The sequence below is a fragment of the Pyxicephalus adspersus genome, chromosome 3, assembly GCF_032062135.1.
Source record: "Pyxicephalus adspersus chromosome 3, UCB_Pads_2.0, whole genome shotgun sequence".
NCBI lineage: Eukaryota > Metazoa > Chordata > Amphibia > Anura > Pyxicephalidae > Pyxicephalus > Pyxicephalus adspersus.
In genome coordinates this window covers 140,626,220-140,647,298 of record NC_092860.1, presented here as the reverse complement: position 1 = coordinate 140,647,298, position 21,079 = coordinate 140,626,220, and the positions used below count along the sequence as shown (strand labels likewise).

The 21,079-nt window shown below is 39.0% G+C and overlaps 1 protein-coding gene across 2 annotated transcripts; it reads right to left on the bottom strand.

Moving 5' to 3' along the window:
• Positions 1 to 101: 101 nt before the first annotated feature.
• Positions 102 to 20,382, bottom strand: LOC140327244 (uncharacterized). Of its 2 annotated transcripts, none has more exons than XM_072406563.1 (9): positions 20,228 to 20,382; positions 17,187 to 17,312; positions 11,307 to 11,442; positions 10,322 to 10,410; positions 8,864 to 8,927; positions 8,163 to 8,251; positions 7,105 to 7,217; positions 6,299 to 6,455; positions 102 to 4,821 (listed from the first exon to the last, which is right to left on the bottom strand). In XM_072406563.1, the coding sequence occupies exons 1-9, from the start codon at positions 20,307 to 20,309 to the stop codon at positions 4,655 to 4,657; spliced, it is 1,023 nt and encodes a 340-aa protein (XP_072262664.1). In that variant the 5' UTR covers positions 20,310 to 20,382; the 3' UTR covers positions 102 to 4,654. The 2 variants fall into 2 exon arrangements, with proteins under 2 accessions (XP_072262664.1, XP_072262665.1); XM_072406564.1 differs by lacking the exon at positions 20,228 to 20,382 and adding an exon at positions 17,562 to 17,699.
• Positions 20,383 to 21,079: the final 697 nt, after the last annotated feature.

Genomic DNA, 21,079 nt, shown 5'->3' with positions numbered 1-21,079 from the left:
TTTTATCATTACTCCAACTTTAAAAACCAAACAAGGTTTTTTTTTGTATCCTTTTCCCAACCGAATTAGACAAGGTTTTTTTGTGGGTTACTTGTGTGTGCTTATTTTTTTTATTTACTCACATAACACATGTGGTTTTAATACTGAAAAATGCATCTTCATGTGATCTCGGATTTTCACATTTGCCTGCTTTAAAAGTGTTGCTTTTAATGTTATTAGTTGGTGTTTCATTTAATGCAATCGTTCTGTCACTATGGAAAGAGGTGGCACAATATAGTAAAGGATGTGTAATAAACAGCTATGGCTACCTCCATATACAAATATGTTTGGAATTGTAAAATTAAACCATGATTTTTTTTTTTCCCTCGATTTGCAAGTAAACAAAAAAGTTACCAGGAGGTAAGGGTTTGGGGCAAAAGACATACAAAGTCTACTTTTTTTTTTTTTTCCCCCATGGTGACTGCACCACACAGTGTGGAGCCTAGCTTTGCCTTTATAGGATAGGTCTTTCCTTGGCAGTGCAGAGAATATTGTAATTCCTGCACATCATCAGTAGCCACCTAATGGCTGATGAGGATTGTGATGGACCCAGAAAAATCCGATGCAGAGGATATAGTGATAACAGGATCCTGGACCTGTCATCTTTCGACACATACAAGGAAACGAGTAGCTGTGTGCCCTGACTGGCCAATATTTCAATATACCATCCAAGTTTTTCTATAAAACTCGGAGCAAACAAATTGTGCTAGTTTAAAGTGGGACAACAAAGTAGAGTGTTCCTGGCAGTTTAACTGGTGTTTTACTAAACTTAGCAAACAGTTGGTAAGCATCTGCTACATGTCCTCCTCCTTATATAAACACATGGTTTCTATGGCCATGTGGGGACATTTAATTTGGCATCTGTTCATCCAAGTTTTGGGTCCAATGCTGCCTGTAAGTGGTGGAAATACATTTATAATTGATTTGTGTTCAAAACAGGCAGGCTATTGCTGCTCTCAAGATATTTAGGTACGTGGCTGATGTGTGTATCCAATGACTTCTGGATCCAGCCTTATATATTCAAAACGATTATGCAAAGTTCTAATTTACATATCTATTTGCTTGTGCTATTTGGTTCTGCTAGTTCATATTGTTCACTAGGGCACACAGCAGATTTCTTTTTAGAGATTTTAACTCAACTTCCACTTTTAAAAATGGTTTATTAAATGTGTCTTCTGCAACGAATCTTCTTACCTGCCTGATTGCTCCATGAAGTCAAATACAAGATGAGCTGCTTATGCATGGCAGGATACGAGAGAATCCTGGCTTCTCCTGCACAATCTTATTGGCTGAGAATTGCAAGTTAGAAGACGGTGGTGCCCTGAGGGGTAACCGGTGAGTATAGTGAGATTTAGTTCCACTTTGAAGGGATAGATGCAAAGTAAACATAATGGTTATTCCCTGGAAGTTTTAAATTAGAATTTCAGGAATTCAGTGTCTACCTTTGCAAATTAGACATCTATCTGCTTCGTGTGTTCTAAGTATGGGACTCATTTATTAAAGCTCTCCAAGGCTGGAGAGGGTACGCTCTCATCAGTGAAGCTGGGTGATCCAGTAGACCTTTTTGGTGCTTACTGTACCCTTTAGCCAACACAAGAAAATATACAATATTAACTTTTTTTAGTGTAAAGTCTTGATTTAACAAATTCCCATTTAAAATGGTGCACCTCTGCTAAAGGATTACCAGAGCACTAGGGGCTATGTGTACATCACAACTTGTCTTCATTTTAAAGGTGCTGACTCTAATATCAGAGAGTGAGTCTCTGTCTTGGCTCTGTGTGAATTTCATCCTCAGGTCCTGAGCACTAAACATTGGTTTTGTTATAACCAAGTACATGTAACTAGCATCTGCTGGCTGCAAATGAAAACATCAATATGCAATGTTTTATATTTTACCAATAAAAAACACATTAAGGTAGATGGAAATAAGCTGTAGGTGGGTGTCAACCCCTGTATTATGCCCTAACTTTTCAGTAACCACCCAAAAACAGCCAGGTAGTGCTCCTAGCTAAAAGGGGCTGGGGAGAACACTGCTCATAGCTGTATTATGGCATGACGTATCCATCTCGCTCTAATGAATTAGCAAGAAACTTAGGAGTGTTATTCTAAGAAATTTAGTATTGCAGGTTTTATTACTGCTGCCTATTGTATTTAAGGGCGTATTAGTGCAAAGCTCTGCTGGAGTAGGAGAGATTGCAGTTCTCATAATACTGCTCCAAGCCTGGGGACATCTAGAAGCAGGAAAAGGTAAATATTGCAACTGAAATAATTGGCTAAACTGGTTTTATCTTGCTTTTGGCTTGAATTCTGATTAAAATGCAAAAAGGTATTTTTCCAAAAACTAGATTATTACTATTAATTATTTGGTAGCTGACCAGATCCTTTAGATTGTGTAGTGCATGCATGGAGCAGTCTGCGGCATTTTTTTCAAAGACGCACAGAAGTTGCTGTAAAAATGCCTACTGGTTCAATGAAGACAATTAATGTCATTAGGGTCAATAGCTACTAGGAAGCTATAAGTATCAAAATGTAATTGCAACAATGCATATTGTACTTGCAGAGCAAGGAGTGTATGGTTAATAATTTTTTTACTCCCACTGGATTTTATTATAAATTCTTCTTGCACCCAACCCTATCAGCACTGTCTGGCAGAATTTTCAGGCGCGAGTTTTTTAGCCTCAGTGCTTTGCCCATCCACAATATGGCATTCTTTCAATCAAAGTGCAAGGCAGCCACATATATACTCAGGTGTGACTTTAGAATTATTAGGCAGAATCTGTATTGAACCAGGCCACAGCCTACCGATAGTGGAAAAGCAGACGGTCAGATTAACATATACTAATGCCCAAACTGCCCCTAACCACAAACAACTCCTATAATACGTTTGTGTTCACCATCTTCGCATGTCAATATTCTGTTCAGCTCTTTAATGTTTTCTATCGGCATTAAACTCACTTATTATTAGTTGTGACTCTTTGATTATTTCAGGGGGCCCCTGTTCATGAAAGCTGTCAGCCACTCTTTGTACACAGGTACAGTAAAAATTCTTCCATTCTTAGTTATCTGTTCCACTAAGATATCGTTGGGTAAATATGTCAAGATGTGCTCTATATTTTCAGTTCTTCCATGAAGAAATAATCCAGAAAATAAAAACAAATCCTAGAGTTTCCCATGGAAAAGAAAGTTCTGAGGATGTAGGAACCTGGTTGGGAAGCCTGAAAGTTTAGGATAGGCCGAGCACCCTCTTAAGGCTGGATGCAGACTGGCATTTTTCCACAGAGGCAAATGTTTTATAAACCATTAGCCATTATGCCCACTTTACTACTTGGGCCCTGGCAGGTGGCTTGGTAGTGATACGAAGGCTAGCCGCCTGGTTATGACCTGGAGCATCAAGAAATAAGCTCTAGCCTAATGAAGGTTTTTAAAAAAAATCCTGGATAATTTGATGCAAACACTGGCTTAATTAGAATCCATGCAAAATTTTGGATAAGCTACATAAAGGTTTCTCACCATGGGTTGCCAACCACAGCTTTTGTCCCAGGGCAGCTCAAGTTCTGGTAGATGTGGTCAATATGGGCAGCATGGTGGCTCAGTGGTTAGCACTCTTCCCTTTGCGCTGCTAGGTCACAGGTTAGAATCTAGGCCAGGACACTATCTGGATGGAGTTTGATTATTGATTTATACATTAGATAGTGAGCCCATTTAAAAGGACAGCTAGTGACATGACTATGGACTTTGTAAAGCGCTGCATAATATATGGCGCTATATAAATACTGGCCAATAATAATAAAGGCATGCAGCCAATAACACAGCAAGTTACAATGTTTCTCCTTTCCCTGTGCTGATAGTTCAGGAGGCAGGGGCAGTAAAATCCATGATAAATGTCAGGACTCGGCCCGAGTACACATCCCCTTACATTATTAATAGAGCCACATCAAGATTAGGGTTAAGGCTTGTAAAATTAAATTAACTGCAACCAAAACAATTTGAGTTTTTCACCAAGACAGGAAGAATTATTTTTTATTTTCTTTATCCTTACTTGGGCAATTTTTTATTTCTAACTTTCCATCCTTGGATTTCCCCTGACGTCCTAGCACCACCAACCCTAGGAAAACACAGTGATTGCACCAACAGGCAGTCATAGCTAGGAATACAAACCTGATCAAGTTTTCCCCCATTCTATCCATAACCCAAAATTAACTTGAAGCCAAATTACCCTACATTTATAAATGAGCAGCACAAAAAACCAAAAATACTTTTCCTTACCCCCACATTGCAATACATTACATTTGTAACTGGACTGTAATATTTTAAACAAACTACTAGAAGAAAAAAGAAAAACATCTATTAGGTAGAATACAAAAACCAAACCAAGTTCTGCAATAACTTGCAGAAATAAGAAATATTCTATACATCAAAAGGCAAGGAGAAATCAACAGACATTCCCCCCCAACATGCAGCTGCCATATACATAGCACAAATATTTACAGATGACCAGCTGTACACTATATATAGGTTCAGAAAATCTAACGGGAATATTAAATACAGATTATTCACAAACTGTACAGATTTTTCTTTTCTTTAAACACAAAAAATATTTTCAAGTCTAATCTGATCACCATCCAGCATACACAGGCTCAGCGTCGTATGAGACCCCATAGTTAGAGCTTGACATGCGTTGTGGCATTAGTAAAGGAGATCTCGGGCTAAAGGCAGCCATGGGATGTCTTTCCGCTGCTTGCCTGTGCTTCCGCACCATACAAACCACTCCAAGGAGCAGCACTGTGTAAAAAGAGAACAGAAACATAAAAATAGGGATAGCCCCCTGGAATTATAGGATTATATAAACACAGCGGGATACATTCATGAGTCAGAAAATAACAAAGGAAATTATTCTAATTTTCTTCCTTAATAGCAGGATTGTTGTATTCTGAAATTGACATTTTCATGGTTTATGGCCAAAACTTTTTCCACTTGTGTTTTCATACTGTCACATATTTTAGATTTGTTCATGGAACATGGAGGTGATGGTATGTCTTTCTTTGGGCAGCCCTGTGCCAGCACCTAACATGAGAATTTACTTCATTTTGCAGAGGTCTCCCCACTTCGGTTTCATGCACGGGACTGGAAATAAAGGTAAACCTCCACAACAGGACACGTGGATGGGTTTTAGGTTACGGACATGCGTCAGATGATTCTCATCCCATAATCACCTCAGGGCTGGTATCGGACGAGAATCTGACATGTGCACGGAGCTCAATGACCTTCCTGGCGGATCCGCAGACAATGAACGATCATAATGAAAGTGAAGGGGGGAGAGAGAGCAGCAGGGTGTCTCTCCATCGTTCTCCCCCTCTCCTCCATTGAGCAGAACGGCGCTTGTTAATGCATAATGTAGTCTTTTGTCGATGGAAAGGATCATGAAAGAGCTTTGCCAAAGCCAATTATTGCACGTGTGTACCCAGCTTCAGCTTTTCCCTACTCTATTTCAAAACTTCAAAAATAAAAGATTTGGCTATACATACTTCAAACTCAGCCCACTTATGTTCTCGAATATAAACCAACACCACTATTTGTTTAAAATAGTTTACAAAAAAAAAAAAAACACCTCGAAATCTTGGTCAGCACAAAAATTTGTAGATCTATTCATACTGCAGCTCAGATTGGAGATTGTAAATTCTTGAAGAACCCCAGGTAGCAGAATCCATATAGGAGTCCAATGGCTAATTTACTTGGGAGTCCGATGGGTCTCAGGAAACTTAAAAGACCCTTATACCAGTCCATGCCATACTGTAGCAAGAATGTCCATCTCATAATATAAATCTTCATATTATGAAACCTAAGAGCGGTGTAATTTTTACAATGTCAAAGTTTGTGCTTGGAAAGATTACCGTTCTGCATCTGCTAAAGCTAGGAGCCTTCAGATAAACTTTTGTTTTACTAAAACTGGGTTCTAAAAAAATTAGAAAAGTAGAAAAACAAATAGATGAGCCACCATTATAGAATATAACTGGGTATTAAAGCTACAGATAACATACTGTTTATTCAGGAAACATCCTATTGCCCCAGGGAATTGGGAAGGATTTTTTTCCCCTGTTGGAGCTAATTGTACCAGGGTTTTCTACCTTCCTCTTGATCATAGGGTTTTTTATCTGGGATATGCTTTTTTCCCTAGTAGTTGAACTTGATGGACTTGTCTTTTTTTCAAACTGACTATGTAACCTCCAACCAAAAAAGGCAACACTGGGTTCCAGCTTACCAGCTACACAAATAACAAGTAGGAGGATGGTGAAAGGAGCCAGAGTACAGGAGTCCCCGGACTTCTGCAAGAAGGTCTCCATACAATAACTGGGCTCTGTGCTTCCGGCAGGGCAAAACGCATCATCTGGGCAGCCTATAGGGCCGACGTCAGGACTCTGCACACAGGAAAAAAAATTTAAATAGGTTACTTGATTGTTACTGAAACCTTGAAGAAAAACAAAATTGGGTAAGGTGAGTTCTGTCCTCTTATATTTTTCTAACTTTCCCATTTTACTTCTAAAACCTCATTGTCGATGTCCATATTATTAAAATTATATGTAAACCACAACAATTGACTTCATTAATGGGCTTTCTTATGGAAGACAATCTGTGAGGTCATAACTGGATAGTCTGTGTGTTAAAGAATCCCAGCTCATAAAAGGAGAAAGTCTAGAAATAGGAAAATAATGCACCCACCAACCATAGACCAGTAGCCCGCAATAGATTACATTTATATTCTTACAATTAGATATGCTTTAAGGGCTGTCTTCCTATTTTTGCATCATTACTTGGTCATGGGCCTCAAACAGTCAGGTGTATATGAAACATCCTGACACTTCGAATGTGCAAACTTGTTTTATCAGTGATTCTTGATTGTTCTACTAAATGGTCGTGCTGTGGTCAGATCTTCCTTCCATTGGGTCATGGCCTATATACACTTAAGACTATATTGTCCCTGTGTGCCATAGGCCCCTAAAATACGCAAAATTACAATTATGTGATGCTAAATTACCAAAAACAGATTCATCTCAACAATCTACTTACAGGACAATAGTGATCAACAGGACACAAGTCACAGTGATCTGCTCCAGAGTCCACCTGGTATTTACCTTCTGGACAATACAGACATCTTGAATCTCCAGGTCCTTTATACATTCCTATAAAGAGTAAGGAGAGATATGCAAGTTATTAAGGCTGAATTTATGGAGGCCCCATCACAATATTGTTTTCTCCGGATGAGCTTAATACAAGCTGCTGTTTTGATTAAGTACCATTTGATCAGATTGACTTATTGTGAGCGAATGATTTTCACACCAGGTTAATAACTTTTTTCTCTTCCATCATACTACAGAGGGCCTTTATTCAGTCTCTTTCATCTCCCTGCAAAGGTCATCTCTTTTCTCCTCCATCATTACCCTGCTATGTTCCTCTCTTCACTCCTTCACCATTATACTGCCAAGGTTCTTTCTTTTCCTTTCTTCTCCATCACCCTGCTATGTCCTCTCTCTCTTTCTATATCATCAAACTACCAGGAACCCCCATTTTCTCTAATCTATCATCGTACTACTGGGGCTTCTCTTCTCCTCCATTATCATACTGCTAAGGACCTTTCTCTTCTCAATCACCCAGCTGGAGTTCTCTCTTTGCTATCCTCCAATATAACACTGCCAATGTCCTCTCTCTCTTCTATATCATCAAACTACCGTGAAACCCCATTTTCTCTAATCTATCATCGTACTACTGGTGCTTCTCTTCTTCTCCACTTTGTCATAATGCTAAGGACCTTTCCTTTCTCTTCTCAATCACCCAATGAGGTTCCCTCTCTTCCAAATATCATACTGCTAAAGACCTCTTCTTCATTAAAAAACCTGCTGAGGGTCACCCATTTTATTTCCTCCTCCATCACTTTATGGGGAGGTGAAAACTACCTAAAGAAAATGTAATGCACGAGACTGTACTGTTCATCAGAGCCTTGTGACTAGATTAGGGGCAATGCAATTCCTTTGTCAGGTTACACAGCGCCCATATATGCATTCCATCCTTTATTAAGCTGTTCAGTTAGAGATTAGTTTATAAAATAGGATACTAAATACGTATTTTACCAGGAAGACATGGAGTGCAGTTTGCAGAGCCACCATTCAAAGCCTCCTCTCCAGCTAGACATAGAGCACAGGTAGCACAGCGGGAGGTACTGGGGAAATATATACATTCAATTAGTTTATCACCATATTGAGAAATGTGTATTAAATCACAAACATAATGGCAGTCTATGTCCAGTGACACTCACACAATGCTGCTGCCAGGTTATACAGACAATATACCAAACTGCATGTGTTTTTCTCCATTTATTTCTCAGCAAGAAAGAACACCTACTCTATAAATTGCATTTAAAATATCCGTATTGTGAATTTGTCATTTAGCTTGATTTATCTTTAAGGCAAGTGCATATTTGACAAATGCAGCAAAAAATTCTACAAAATGCAATTTTCTTTAGATATACCAACAACTATAGTGAAAGAGGCTCCAAGAAGAACCCATCCAGTTTACATCTATTCAGGACAGCCTGTGTACTACATAATGGTTAGTAAAATCAGACTGTAATGTGAACAGCTTTACAGAAACCTCCGGTTAACTCCAAACCTTTTGGTGATAATTGAAGCACAGAGGGAAAGTTACAGTGTCCGGGCTGCAGGAAGTACTACAAGCTGGACTGGAAATAGAATGCAGCTCTATATACAGATCCAAAAGGAAAGTAACAAAAAAATAATAATTTTTTATAATAATAATAATATAAATTACTAACTTGCAAAATGACCCCGGTGCGCATGGCTGGCATTGTGTCGCATTTTGAACCGAAGAAAAGAAACCTTTAAAGGAAGCAAAAAAAAAAAAAAAAGTAAAAAAAAATTAAAGGAATTTGGACCATCACAGCAACCTTAACAGTTGAACTTTATTACAACCCTTTATGAGAGCCAAAAAGTCCAAAATAGTAGCGTACAGTTTGGAAAAACATCTATATTTTAAAGCTGTAGGAACCATTACATTTGCATGGTTTGGAGGGGCAATTCAGACTAATTTGATTTGCAGAGGAGATATATCTGTAGATTTTCCCTGACACTTGCTCGAGAAAGTTTGGTCAAATTGACTGACATGAATTACATCCCAGCCAATTGCTAGTAGTTGGCAGTCATCTGTCCAATATTTTAAGGGTTGCCTTGTGACCCCTTACCAGATCTGTGGATCAAAGTCCATCAAGTCCTGTACATCAAGAAGGTCGTTATCTAAATACTGGCTCTAATTTATGTACACATAATGACTTACAACACTATGAAAACAATACAAGGTGGAGACAAGCACATACCGATGAGAAACAAAGGTGCTTTGTTCTGGTATTTTATATATACTGTACATTTTTTATTATTAAAATGATAGGGCCATTGTTTTGCCAGTTTGCTATAAAACTCATAAAAACCTCATAAAAAAACTCATAAAAAGCTATAAAACCTTGTATATCACTTTTGACAAACGGCATGATTTATGAATGCTCTCCAAGACTGAAAAAGATAGACTGTCATGGGAAAACTTGGTTGATACAGCAAACCTGGATGAATCTAGTCCAGGATTTAAAACATTTGCCAAATAGCAAACGGTTTTCAAAAATCCAATCCAGGTTTGCGGGATCACCTATATTCTACTATGATAGCCTCCAGTCTTGTAGTGCATTGTGCATGGTTACATAGATGAGTTGGTTGATAACACTACTGGTGGGAGACCAGCAAACAGTAGCGGAAGCGGTTATCACTATCACTCCCGATGTGCAGGACCATAGAGTAAGGCTGCTAACACACGTGCAATAATTGTCTTTTTAAAGGATCTTTCACAAACCAAACAATGACAAATAACTAGAAAATGCATGAACAAGCTCTGTACATACAGCGCCGTTATGCTCTATGAAGAGGGGAGGGGGAAAACAACCTAGCGTCACCGCGCTGCGCTCTCCCCCCTTTACTTGCATTACGATCATTCCTCGTCCATCGATCCGCCGGAACGACTGACTAGCGCTGTACACACACCAGATTCTCCTCCAATATCAGCCCTGAGCCGATTATTAGACGAGAACCATCTGACGTGTGTACGTAGCCTAAGTCAAGTTTTATTCGGTGTTAAATCAACCCCTTGACAATACCAACCAATTTATTCTGTATATGCAGGAAAGGGGGTATTATTTGAGCAACCCATTTACATACATACAGAATCATACCTTTTTCACATGGTGTACACAGCACTGATGCACTCACATTAGAAAACGTTCCCGGCTGACATGACTGACAACCCACACTTCCTGAAGTGCTACAGAAAAAAAAAAATATTATTAGCCATTGTATCACATAGATATGAAGAGCCTGTTACCCCTCACTGAGGATGAAACCATGTTGATGTAAAAAATGAGTGGTCCCCCTCCATCATACCTATACATGGCCAGAGCACTGCAAGCATTGTTTATGAAAGTCATCCAGCCACACTTTATGTGTTTTGTGCAAGAAATGGCCAGTTCAAAGGAAACAATTGTGACATGTCCAGGGCATGACATACAGTGCCTAGTGATAATCTACACAGTTTATCTGATTAGTAGTTATAGATAATAGTGCTGTGTTTAGCTATACAGATATATAGTTGGGTACAAACCCGAGTACATACATAAAGCCAAAGGAGTTTGGTAAAAGTTTAATTTTGCTGTTGGTGAAATATCGCCTATAGCTCAAACCCAGGCTGGAGACCCTTGCAATGAGTCAACCCGTACCCTGTGCATTTTGTATAGGGGAAGATAAATACAAATTTAATTACTGCACTGGCAGCCATCAGTCTACTCCATTGTCCAAAGGACTTAGAATACGAGCAGGCCTTAACTACGATGACCAGTGGTTTTACATGGCATGTGGTTACAACGAGAGCAGACAACAACAAAGAGAACCGTCTACAAATCATCAGGAGTGCGGCTTGAACAAAGACTGTAGGAGTGAAGTATATGCATAAAATGACCCTATTCCAGTCTCCCAAAATCAGCAGTGAATCATACTGCAGGGGTAACTTTTCTCCAGCCTGGATATAGGGTTGCTTAGAAAAAATAAACTTGACTGACAAAACACCAGCATTTACATTCCACAGTAAGTTACACTTGAAAGTTGGACAAATTTGCATTAAAACTGCATCAGTAAAAGATAGTATTATTAATGTGTACTCCTTACTTGGTATAAAAGCCCTGTGGGCATGGTAGGCATGATGCTTGACCACTTTGTGGCTGGTAATATCCAGACAGGCAAGGCAGACAATATGTGGAGTTTATACAGTTGCCACTGGAACAGCACAAACAGAACTCTATATCTATAGGAAAGGAAGAATAAAGATCAAAACAAGTCAAGTATACAATCTTCAGGAGCCAAAGAAAAAGTCATGGTCATATATACCAGTAACTCAATTTCTGATCGTTTGTTAACCATGCCTTACTAAATTTACTTTTACTAGTCATAGAAATACTTAAATTGTGTGCAGATCAGAGTCAGACTACCAGCAAAGCAAACCAGACACCTGCCTAAGGCCCCCTAGCTGCATGGAAGCCTGTTTAGAAATTGGACCTGGGGAAAGGAGGGTCTGGCAGAAAACCTTTAAGGTTGTGTCCAGCAGTGTGATCCGCAGAGAAGCGGTGAATGCCAGCATCCCAGAGCCAGGCACTTCACCCCGCATTGTGGAGAGGCATGGAATGCAGCTAGAGACTTTTTCAGTGCAGGGTGGTGCATACAATTCTGTGATTCCTCTTGCATCTGTATGGAGAGCCTCTCTTGTCTATAAGTGAGGGAAAAGGGAAACGGTGCAACATCCAAATACCCCTTATGCCCCCTGCAAATCACCCCTTCTAGTGACTTGAAGAGCCTTAAGTGACCACCAAGCCATGTAGTGTCTTCACAGCTCCCTAAACTGCTTGCCAGCTACTACAGCCCCACCCATCTTATAATTCACACCAGTTTCCCCCATTTCCCCATGTCTCACAGTGCACACAAGACATGACAGTGTCCCTCAGGCTACCAACATTCCACCCAGCCGCTACACTACCCAAATAAACCCATTATAATCTACGTGCCCTTTAGCTGCTGCTGTCCCCAAACCCTCCCCTAACCCTCAGTTTCATGAAAATAATCCTACATGTATTATATAGAATGCAAAACATTGGTGTAAATAAAGATTGATAATATTATGCTGCGTTAACATTTGTTGTTGGTAAAATCGTCTATTACGATTCCTGTATCACAAAAACCAGAGCCAATTCAATGAAACCAATTTTATTTCTGAATTCAGCAGACCTGAAATACACTAAATATATGAAAAAATCCTTGGCAAGTGACATTTTTTTTTGAGCTGTGGTATTATTCCCATTGACCAGGGGGTGTCAAACTCTGGCCCCTAACATTTTTTTGGCCCCCAAAGGAATCCTAAATATGAATTGCAGCTTGTCGCCGCTGCATGAAATAGTGTCGCTACTACAATTCCCGGCATCACTCGTGTCTATAGACCAGTGGGCTCTCTCCCTATGCATGGCCCGCAATCGACTGTTTTATAGACACAAATAATGCCAGGAATTTTAGTAGCGGCGCTATTTCAATGAAGAGGGAGTTCCAGCGGTGGGCCACTCATAAGATTTAGCTCCTCTTTGGCCAGGTCTGGCATTTCCAGCACTCCCCCTCAGCTTTACGTTTTCTTTGCTACTCCAAGGCATGGACTTGAATGGTTGGAATTTCATACAAGAATATTGTTAATAATAATGTTAGCCTGTGCAAAAAGGTTACCATTGAAATTTAATTTAAAGGCTACAAATAGTAAAAGAGGCATACGTTTTTTTCTTAAAAAAATTAAAAAAACATTTTTATGCCTCTCTCTCTATTATAAGCTTGTTCCAGATTGAATGTTAACCAAAACCTCTGTTTCCATATGGAAAGGGTTTATATCCAATGAGAAGGAAATTTTTCCTCAATTTTTTCAATAAAGTTCAAGGTTGGCCCGCCACTTTGTCTAAGTTTTTAATTTTAGCCCTCTGTGTATTCGAGTTTGACACCCCTGCCATTGACTCTGTGCACCCCTTTCCATATCTTAGGTTTCCTTAAAAGTATTAAAATTAAAATTCAGAAGAAAAAAAGAAAGTCACCCAACCATCCTTGAAATTTTAACTTTGTGCTGCATTAGACTTTGGTTACAAACACTCCACAATGCTTGAAATTTAGAGGTCCTGAAAATCTAAGCCAATACACACAGATTTGCCTGGATGTGAACAGCACAAATAGTGAACCAGATGCAGACTACAGAGTATAGACACCATTCTGAGCTCCTTACCATGCTCTCCACTTCTCCCGTATAAGAGGAGTTTAACATAGTACACAATATAACTTATTACAATAAACACAAAACACACACGAGTTGTACTTGGAAAACAACATTGCAATGTATAGTACACAAATAGCTGCAATTCTTGAGTGAGGATTCAGTGTGATCAGAGAAAACGAAAACTGGCTGTATGGAAGTTGTGTGCAACATATAGGACACGACAGTAGTTATTTACACTCCTTCAAGCCCATAGGGTTTGTTTATGACAAACAGGGGGTCTTATGGGGAACTGGGCATTAAATGGTCCCATGGTTGCAATGCCTTTCAATACAAATTTGTAGGCATGAAATGAAGAATGGAAGATAATTAAAGAGCAGCACAGTTCTCAAACTAGTACAAGAGGTAGGACTTGATGGGAAATTCCTCTTTAAAAATCCTATTATATACAGTCAACATTAGGTTTATCAACTTTGTAGCGTAAGGACCTACCTAAAGAATCCATTCAATGTATATGGAGGTTCCTGCACTACAACTCTTCTGCTAAATGTAGACAAGACAATGTACAACTGTAATACTTGTTTAAAAAAACCCTATAGATACACCACCTTAGTGTCAATATTTAACACATTCATCCATGAACCACACAGATTTGTGGAGATTGACAACTTCTACAGGTGTAATGATGAGGTTTGTAGATTAGTGAAGGTCAAATGCACACATCTATAAATTCTGAACAATCTCAAAAAATGAGGGCCATCAACACAAGCCCAAATCCCATCGGACCCTTTAAGTGTTGAACATTTATTCGGGCCTCCAAAGGCTCTTGCATCACTTTAATGGACCTCTTTACAAGCCAAAAGGAATGTACGAAGTACGAATGTACGAAGAAGAAGTGACCAGATAATCTCCATACTACCAGAAGTGCCACCAGAATGTCCTGGCTTTCAAATGAACCTTTAGGTGTCTACAGGCCACATTTTCATTGTCTCTCTGAATGGTCTGCTTTAGGGGTTTCCTAAAAGTATTGTAGTTCACATCAGTCTTATTTTCAACACATACAATGACTATGCAGCTTCCATGTTAGTTGGGCCTTCTTGGAATCAATATGGCTCCCAGTACATATATGTACTCCTATGTATCTTAAGGGCCTGTGGGGACAACATCTGTTTGAGAAGCTTCGAAGGTCATTCAGATTGCATTAAGTGCATTTGATGATCTCCTTCAAAGGGGTTTTGCATTACCATAGGCTTAGCTTAGGAGTCACCAAAATTTTGGGCTACTATGCCATTTTGGGAGGTCAAAAAGGCACACCAGGCCAGACTCTCCCTCGTGTCGCGCGCTGATGGCTCTGCCCCCCACCAGGAACACCCCTGAAAGGAAATCCCTCTCCTCTGCAATGCATACGAAAGAGAGGTAATGTCCCCTTACCCCGACGGCGGAAGTGTTAACGCCGGCCAGGGTAAATAAGGAAGGGAGGCATAACAAGGAGGCTAAAGAGCCATGGGTTGCCGACCCCTGCCAGCTGGGATTAGGCCGGATCGACCAGGGGGGCGTTGGGCCGGAAAGGACTACTGGCTAGGCCGCATCTGGCCTAAAGGCCAGAGTTTGCCTAGCCCTGGCTTAGTTTATCTGCCTCTGTAAGATTCAGAGAATACAATTACCTGAATTGTTCAACACTAACTATATGTAATCAGTGTGACATATTACCATTGTCTGTGTTCTTGTTTGGATTACCACTATAACAGTTTATCTATATGTGTAACAAATGGTAATTTTAAATATTTAATGAGCCAATAATTGTCTCATTTAGGTATAATATTTTTGTATGCATTGTACAATCTAATTGTTTTAAGTGCCCTGAGGAAGCCTCTCTAGGCGAAACGCGTCGGGACACGCCACATTTTTCTACAACCACCACAGCATTGAACTCAGTGAATACTTTGTTGAATTTATCAGGTCCTAATGTTTACCTCCCCTCACCAACTCAGAATAAGGAGACAGACTAATTTGATGTTTTAATATTGTAATAAACGTGTGTTGTGTGCTATGAATATCACCCACTATTTCAATAATAACTATTGTTTTGCCTAGAAAACTTTGTTTACTTATATCACCATAAGCTTGTAATACAATGAAAAACCTGATAGGACAACACCTAAAAACACAGGTTGAATGCACGTTGGATTCCAGATTATGAAATTAGGTTTATTTATAATGTTTTAATCTGACCACAAGTGGTGTGAAGTTGAGGTCACTTAATATAAATTGGAGGCACACAGTTTCTTCCCTTTAAAACAAGAAAACTACTGACTGGGAAAACAAAGAACATCTTTTCATCCTCTGTAATCTAATTACCATTTTTTAAACTCTTTTTGTCTTCCTGTACATGATGCTATTGCCACTTTAATAAAGCCACCATTGGGGTAAATAACTATAATTGAGGGACATGCTGAAAGGGTAAACCAACCACCTACATAGCATCTCTATGGAAATCAATGCCTTTCTTTAGAGTTCCCAACGGAACCCACTTACTATGGGGGAGCTCACTGGAATTTTAGGATTCCATGGCAATTATTTAAACCTACATGTACCCATGGTAAAAAGAAAAGTAATTACAAAGTTCATTATGACAAGGTTAATAGCAGCCGGATCTTTTCAATAGGAAAGGCATATCTACCTAATATACCTGTAAATGGGACAATCTACAAATCCTGTTTGTCTTGAAAATACTGTGAATGGTTGCATTCTGTCATCTGGACAGAAATAGCTATGCAGCTGACTCACTCACCCAATTTAAACTCATATGACAGAAGAGGATTAAATAAAGGAATTATATCAAACTGCCTCTTCCTTACCAAATCTTATTCGAGAAAATTTTTGTCCGTCTTTGACTGAAGTCACCCCGCAGCGTTACAAACTGATGATTGCAAAATGCTGGAAAGCTGCAGAGATACCTTGAATAGCCTATGGCATATTATTTAAAGGGAATTGTCCTATTTAGGATAAAGTGACAGGTTCTCTTGAATGAACTCCCTTCCTGGCTTTCCCTATCTGGTCCCCTTTTTTCTGTTAGAGCCCAAAAACTAATCTCTACATGCAAGCTCGGTGTCAAAGCTTACACAGGGTATGACGCGCTCCCCTTTCCTTGTTCAAGCATTGTGATTGGCCACTAAGGGTTGAGTAGAGTATGCAAGGAAGGACAGGTAAAGGTCACAAGCTCCCCCAATCAAAAGTACCGAGGACTTCTGAGGGCGCCACCAGTTGAACAGAGAAGGGAAGGAGCACAAGCAAGTATAGGCAGAATGAGAAAATTGTGGCCTGCCGAGTGAACCTGTCATTTTGACATGAATGCCAAAGTAAGAGCAATATATAAAACAAACAATTGTAAAGAACATGCAAAAGCCATTAAAGCGACCCTCAATTCCAGTATTGAGATGACACTGAACACTGGGGGTGCTTAACAACAATGCTGGAATCATTGAAGCAAACATCTGTTCTTCAACAGATCTTGCAGTGTCCAAAGAAAAGCAATGCAATGCAAAACAGATAAAATGCAGCATCTGAACGCTCATAAGTACTGCTCAGTGAAGGTCAATGGGATTTGGATTACCCAAGTTTGCAAAATGAGCACCTATCAACATGAGCCCCAATACAACAACTTTAAGGGGGCATCCTGAACATGCCAACTGATCACCTCTTCCCCTGTACTTATACAAAATGCATTTTTTACCAACCCTAATAATATACACACTTACCATTATTGGGGTAGGTACCAGGGGAGCACGCAGTGCATTCAGTGGTATTAATGGAGGTGCAGTTTAGTTCAGTGGGGTCCGTTGTGGTGGTGCTGGTTGTGGTCAGCTGACTACCCACCAAACATGCTGCAAGAAATAAAAAAAAACCAGCTTTACTTTACTGCATCCCCAAATAAATGTAGGAAATATTTAAACATCTTAATAACTCATATAAAATATAAAATTATTACACAGTGCTGGTGTATGACGACCCAGCTCCAAATCACTGGAGACTTCCACTACTCTATTACTACTACATGTCAAAATAATAAAGTGGATCTGAACCCAATCACTGGAGACTTATTCTTATTAAATTTAAAGCTTTTGTTATAATACCTGGTGACGCTGACATGGAGTTCCTTATTCAGGCAATTCCTGGTACCGGGTGACAATGCTCTGTCCCCGTCTCCCACTTGTGTTCCTGTGTGGTCACCATGACATGCAGCCCGTATACAGACTACAAGCGGTGTACTGACATACATTGCACCGGCATTTATCACTTGCAGGAAGTCAGCCCAGAGCAATATTGTACAACTGAAACTGTAGCAAGACAGGAAATGTTCCTTCCTAGTAGTGTTCTGTGATTGCTCATGTGCGATGTTGTCATTTATCATTATTGAAACCCAAAATGCACTTTATGGCCCTGATTTATTAAAGCTCTCCAAGGCTGGAGAGAATACACTTTCATCAGTAAAGCTGGGTGATCCAGCAAACCCACAATGGATTTCTGCAAAGTCATTTCCTATTTCTTAACAAATGGTTTGAATCCTGGACCAAATCCATTCCAGGTTTGCTGGATTACCCAGCTTCACTTATAAAAGTGTATCCTCTCCAGCCTTGGAGAGCTTTAATAAATCAGGTCCTATAAGTTAATTGCAATGCAACACGTGATGCTGTGGGCCGCAGTTTGGAAAGCCAAGCATGCAAGTTAACACGTGTTCATAAAAAAAATGGATAGACTAACTTGATAAAAAGGATGGAGGTCATCTGCAACACTAAGATGTAGCACATAAAGAAAAATAAAAAATTTAAAAAATTGTATACAGCTAAAACTTAAAAAAGACAAATAAACCAAATGTTACTGTTTCCTTTTTTAGATTTAGGTGTACAAGTTCAGAATACTATGTTTCAAATCAGTACTTAATTATTTGTAAGACAAAAATGTTAACACATTGTACACACATGACACTATTTGCATAGCATGCTAGGCTTTCTAAGAAGAAAGCCTAGAACCATCCAGAACGTATATCACTTACTCAAAGTAACTAAAGCTAAATACAAAAATGTATTAGTAATTTATTGCAGTTGTTAGATAGTGGTGCTGATCTACCAAAAAATGTGAGTCTTTGCTGGTGATAGGGTTGTTTTTCTGATTTACCTGCTGTCTGCACTTATAAAATCTAATATCTATCAGATTTTCTATTTACCCTGAATACATGGAGCCAACATAAACTACATCAGAGATGGATTTGTTGGGGGGTACTGTGGTATTATAGCAAAGAAGTTTTCCCATCCTACAGATGTGCAATCTGGGTTTTCATGGCTTATCCAATGTAGGCTCCTTGTGGTCCCTTGGAATGTTACGGCACGGGGTCATGTGATCGGTGGCTGCACAAAAACACCCGAGAGGCTTTGTGGTTCTGCACTGCATGCAACTAATGGATATGATAAAAAACAAAAGTAAGAATAAATAAAGTGCTTGGGCTGTGCTTTAATTGTAAAAAGCATGGTGTGATTTTTGAAAGGAGAGAACGCAACCCCTCGAGCAACATTCTACTTATTTCAAGTGCCCTCAAGTCTTTTGATTACATTACCAGCACTTCACAGGTTAGTTTTATGAATTCCAGCAAATGTTTTTCTTGCTTTGGATAGATTAAGGGAGTTATGCATGAGTTCTGATTATTTTCACCTTTCCTTCACTCATATCACCAGGACTTTAAGGATTTAGATTTGTTAGAGCTTTCTGAAATTCTTAGTGGGTGACTTGTTACAAGCAGTAACTTTACTGGTGATGGCAATGCAAAATGATCAACTCAGATCTATTGCAGGTGTTGCCATCTGTGCCGCAAATGTGGGTATAAATTATCTGTGCTAGTGATACAAAGTCATGGGCAGCAATACCTGGCAGAGGTTCTAAACTTTTCCTACTCCGCAATACCAGGAAAAGCATTGGCAAATGTTTGCTTGCATTCAGAAAAATTCTGACGCACAAAAAAGTTTCAATAAACAAAAATAATGATGGGCAAAGACCACATTTTTAAAGAGATCCCATTCAGATTTATTTATACGCAAGTGCAAACCGAATTTATGCATAGATTGTAAGCTCTTCGGGGCAGGGTCCTCCCCTGCTCCTGTGTCACTGTCTGTCATTTACAACCCCTATTTAAAGTACAGCACTGTGTAATATGTTGGCGCTATATAAATCCTGTTTAGTAATAATAACAGTTGTCATGAACATTAGAAAATATATATTGATTCAGATGTATGCGGTTAAATTGGTAAACTCCTTAAGACTGACCCATGCAATAAATGTACCAAACATAGACAAAAAAAATGTAAATTAAATTAAAACATACAGAACCCTTTTTTTCAAATGTACTACATCACTGTGCTGCAATGCAGTGCATTGGGGTACCACAAAGCACTTCAGGTAAAGTGCAGCAACACATATCTAAATATGCTGTAAATGTCTTTACACTAATTCAACAAAAATGTTAGAAATGTGACCTTTGGGTGGTAAAAGACAAAAATATAATTAATATGATAAATAAACCCATTCATTTTAGTTAAAGCAGTCAACAAAAGTCTACAGGCTACACAAAAGAAGTTACAATTACTAAAGGTGCCAAGGGACCATTGCCAATTTTTACTGTTTTTGGGAAGCCAATGCAAATATTTTCAGTAAAACTTTTACATAATGTAATAGTGATATAAAAAAAGGATACAAAGCCAGTGTAATGTTGTAGTAAATGCAGAACCCCTGATTGTTTGGGATCTCTTACCAATGTAGAAGAGCCCACCGATGACCCCCCAGACCCTGCTCATGGTGGCGGTGGCATGTCCCCAGACATAAGACTTCTCCATGGGACTTGTACTATGATATAAACTTTCAAACTTCCTCCTGTGATTGCAACTCCTCTCCTGTTCTGAGTCTGACTCATCAGCTGACTGCGATCATGTGGCTGAATCACAGCTCCAAGCAATCCAAACAGATTGGGAACCTCAGCCACAGGTCCCTCCCCAAACCCATTGTGTATGTCTATTCATTTCAATATTCTTCAAAAGACTCTCAAATTTCCCTGGGGGGTGGATTGGATGGTGATGACGAGGAACTTCCCTGGTGTCAAATAAACACCAAATCAAAAACTAGTAACTGGTAACAAATAATTATAAATAATTTAGGTATAGTTTATGATTATCTATAATTTATAAATAATTTGTGTTGAATTTTTTTTAATACAAATATAAATATCTTATCACATATCTGTATTATTGCCTATTTTATGTCATATGATTTATTGTCTATATATATATAAATTTATAAAAGCACTTTAATATTTGCCACAATACTTAAACCTGGACATATGCACTATAAAATATATAATATAAAAATATTACAAATATAAAATACAAATATTATTGTGTATTGAGATTCAAAAACAGTATTTATTTCAAAAGTTTTATTGATTTTTATAGGGGAATAAACAAAACAATTGAGGGATACAGGTACAATAGGCGTACAGCATAGCAAAAATAAGTTTAACAAGGGAAAGAATTCAGCCATAGGATATTTGAGGTCACATAAGACATATTTGAGTCTACTTAGCCCCATTACCTATTCCTTACACCAGTGG

What these genes read in the sequence shown, in the direction of transcription:
- LOC140327244 (XM_072406563.1), bottom strand. Translation starts at nt 20,309, where the DNA reads ATGGAGAAGTCTTATGTCTGGGGACATGCCACCGCCACCATGAGCAGG. An exon ending in GTGTACACCATGTGAAAAAG is followed by an intron (nt 8,928 to 10,321) that starts GTATGATTCTGT and finishes CTTCCTTTAAAG; the next exon opens with GTTTCTTTTCTTCGGTTCAA. An exon ending in CTGTTGATCACTATTGTCCT is followed by an intron (nt 6,456 to 7,104) that starts GTAAGTAGATTG and finishes TCCTGTGTGCAG; the next exon opens with AGTCCTGACGTCGGCCCTAT.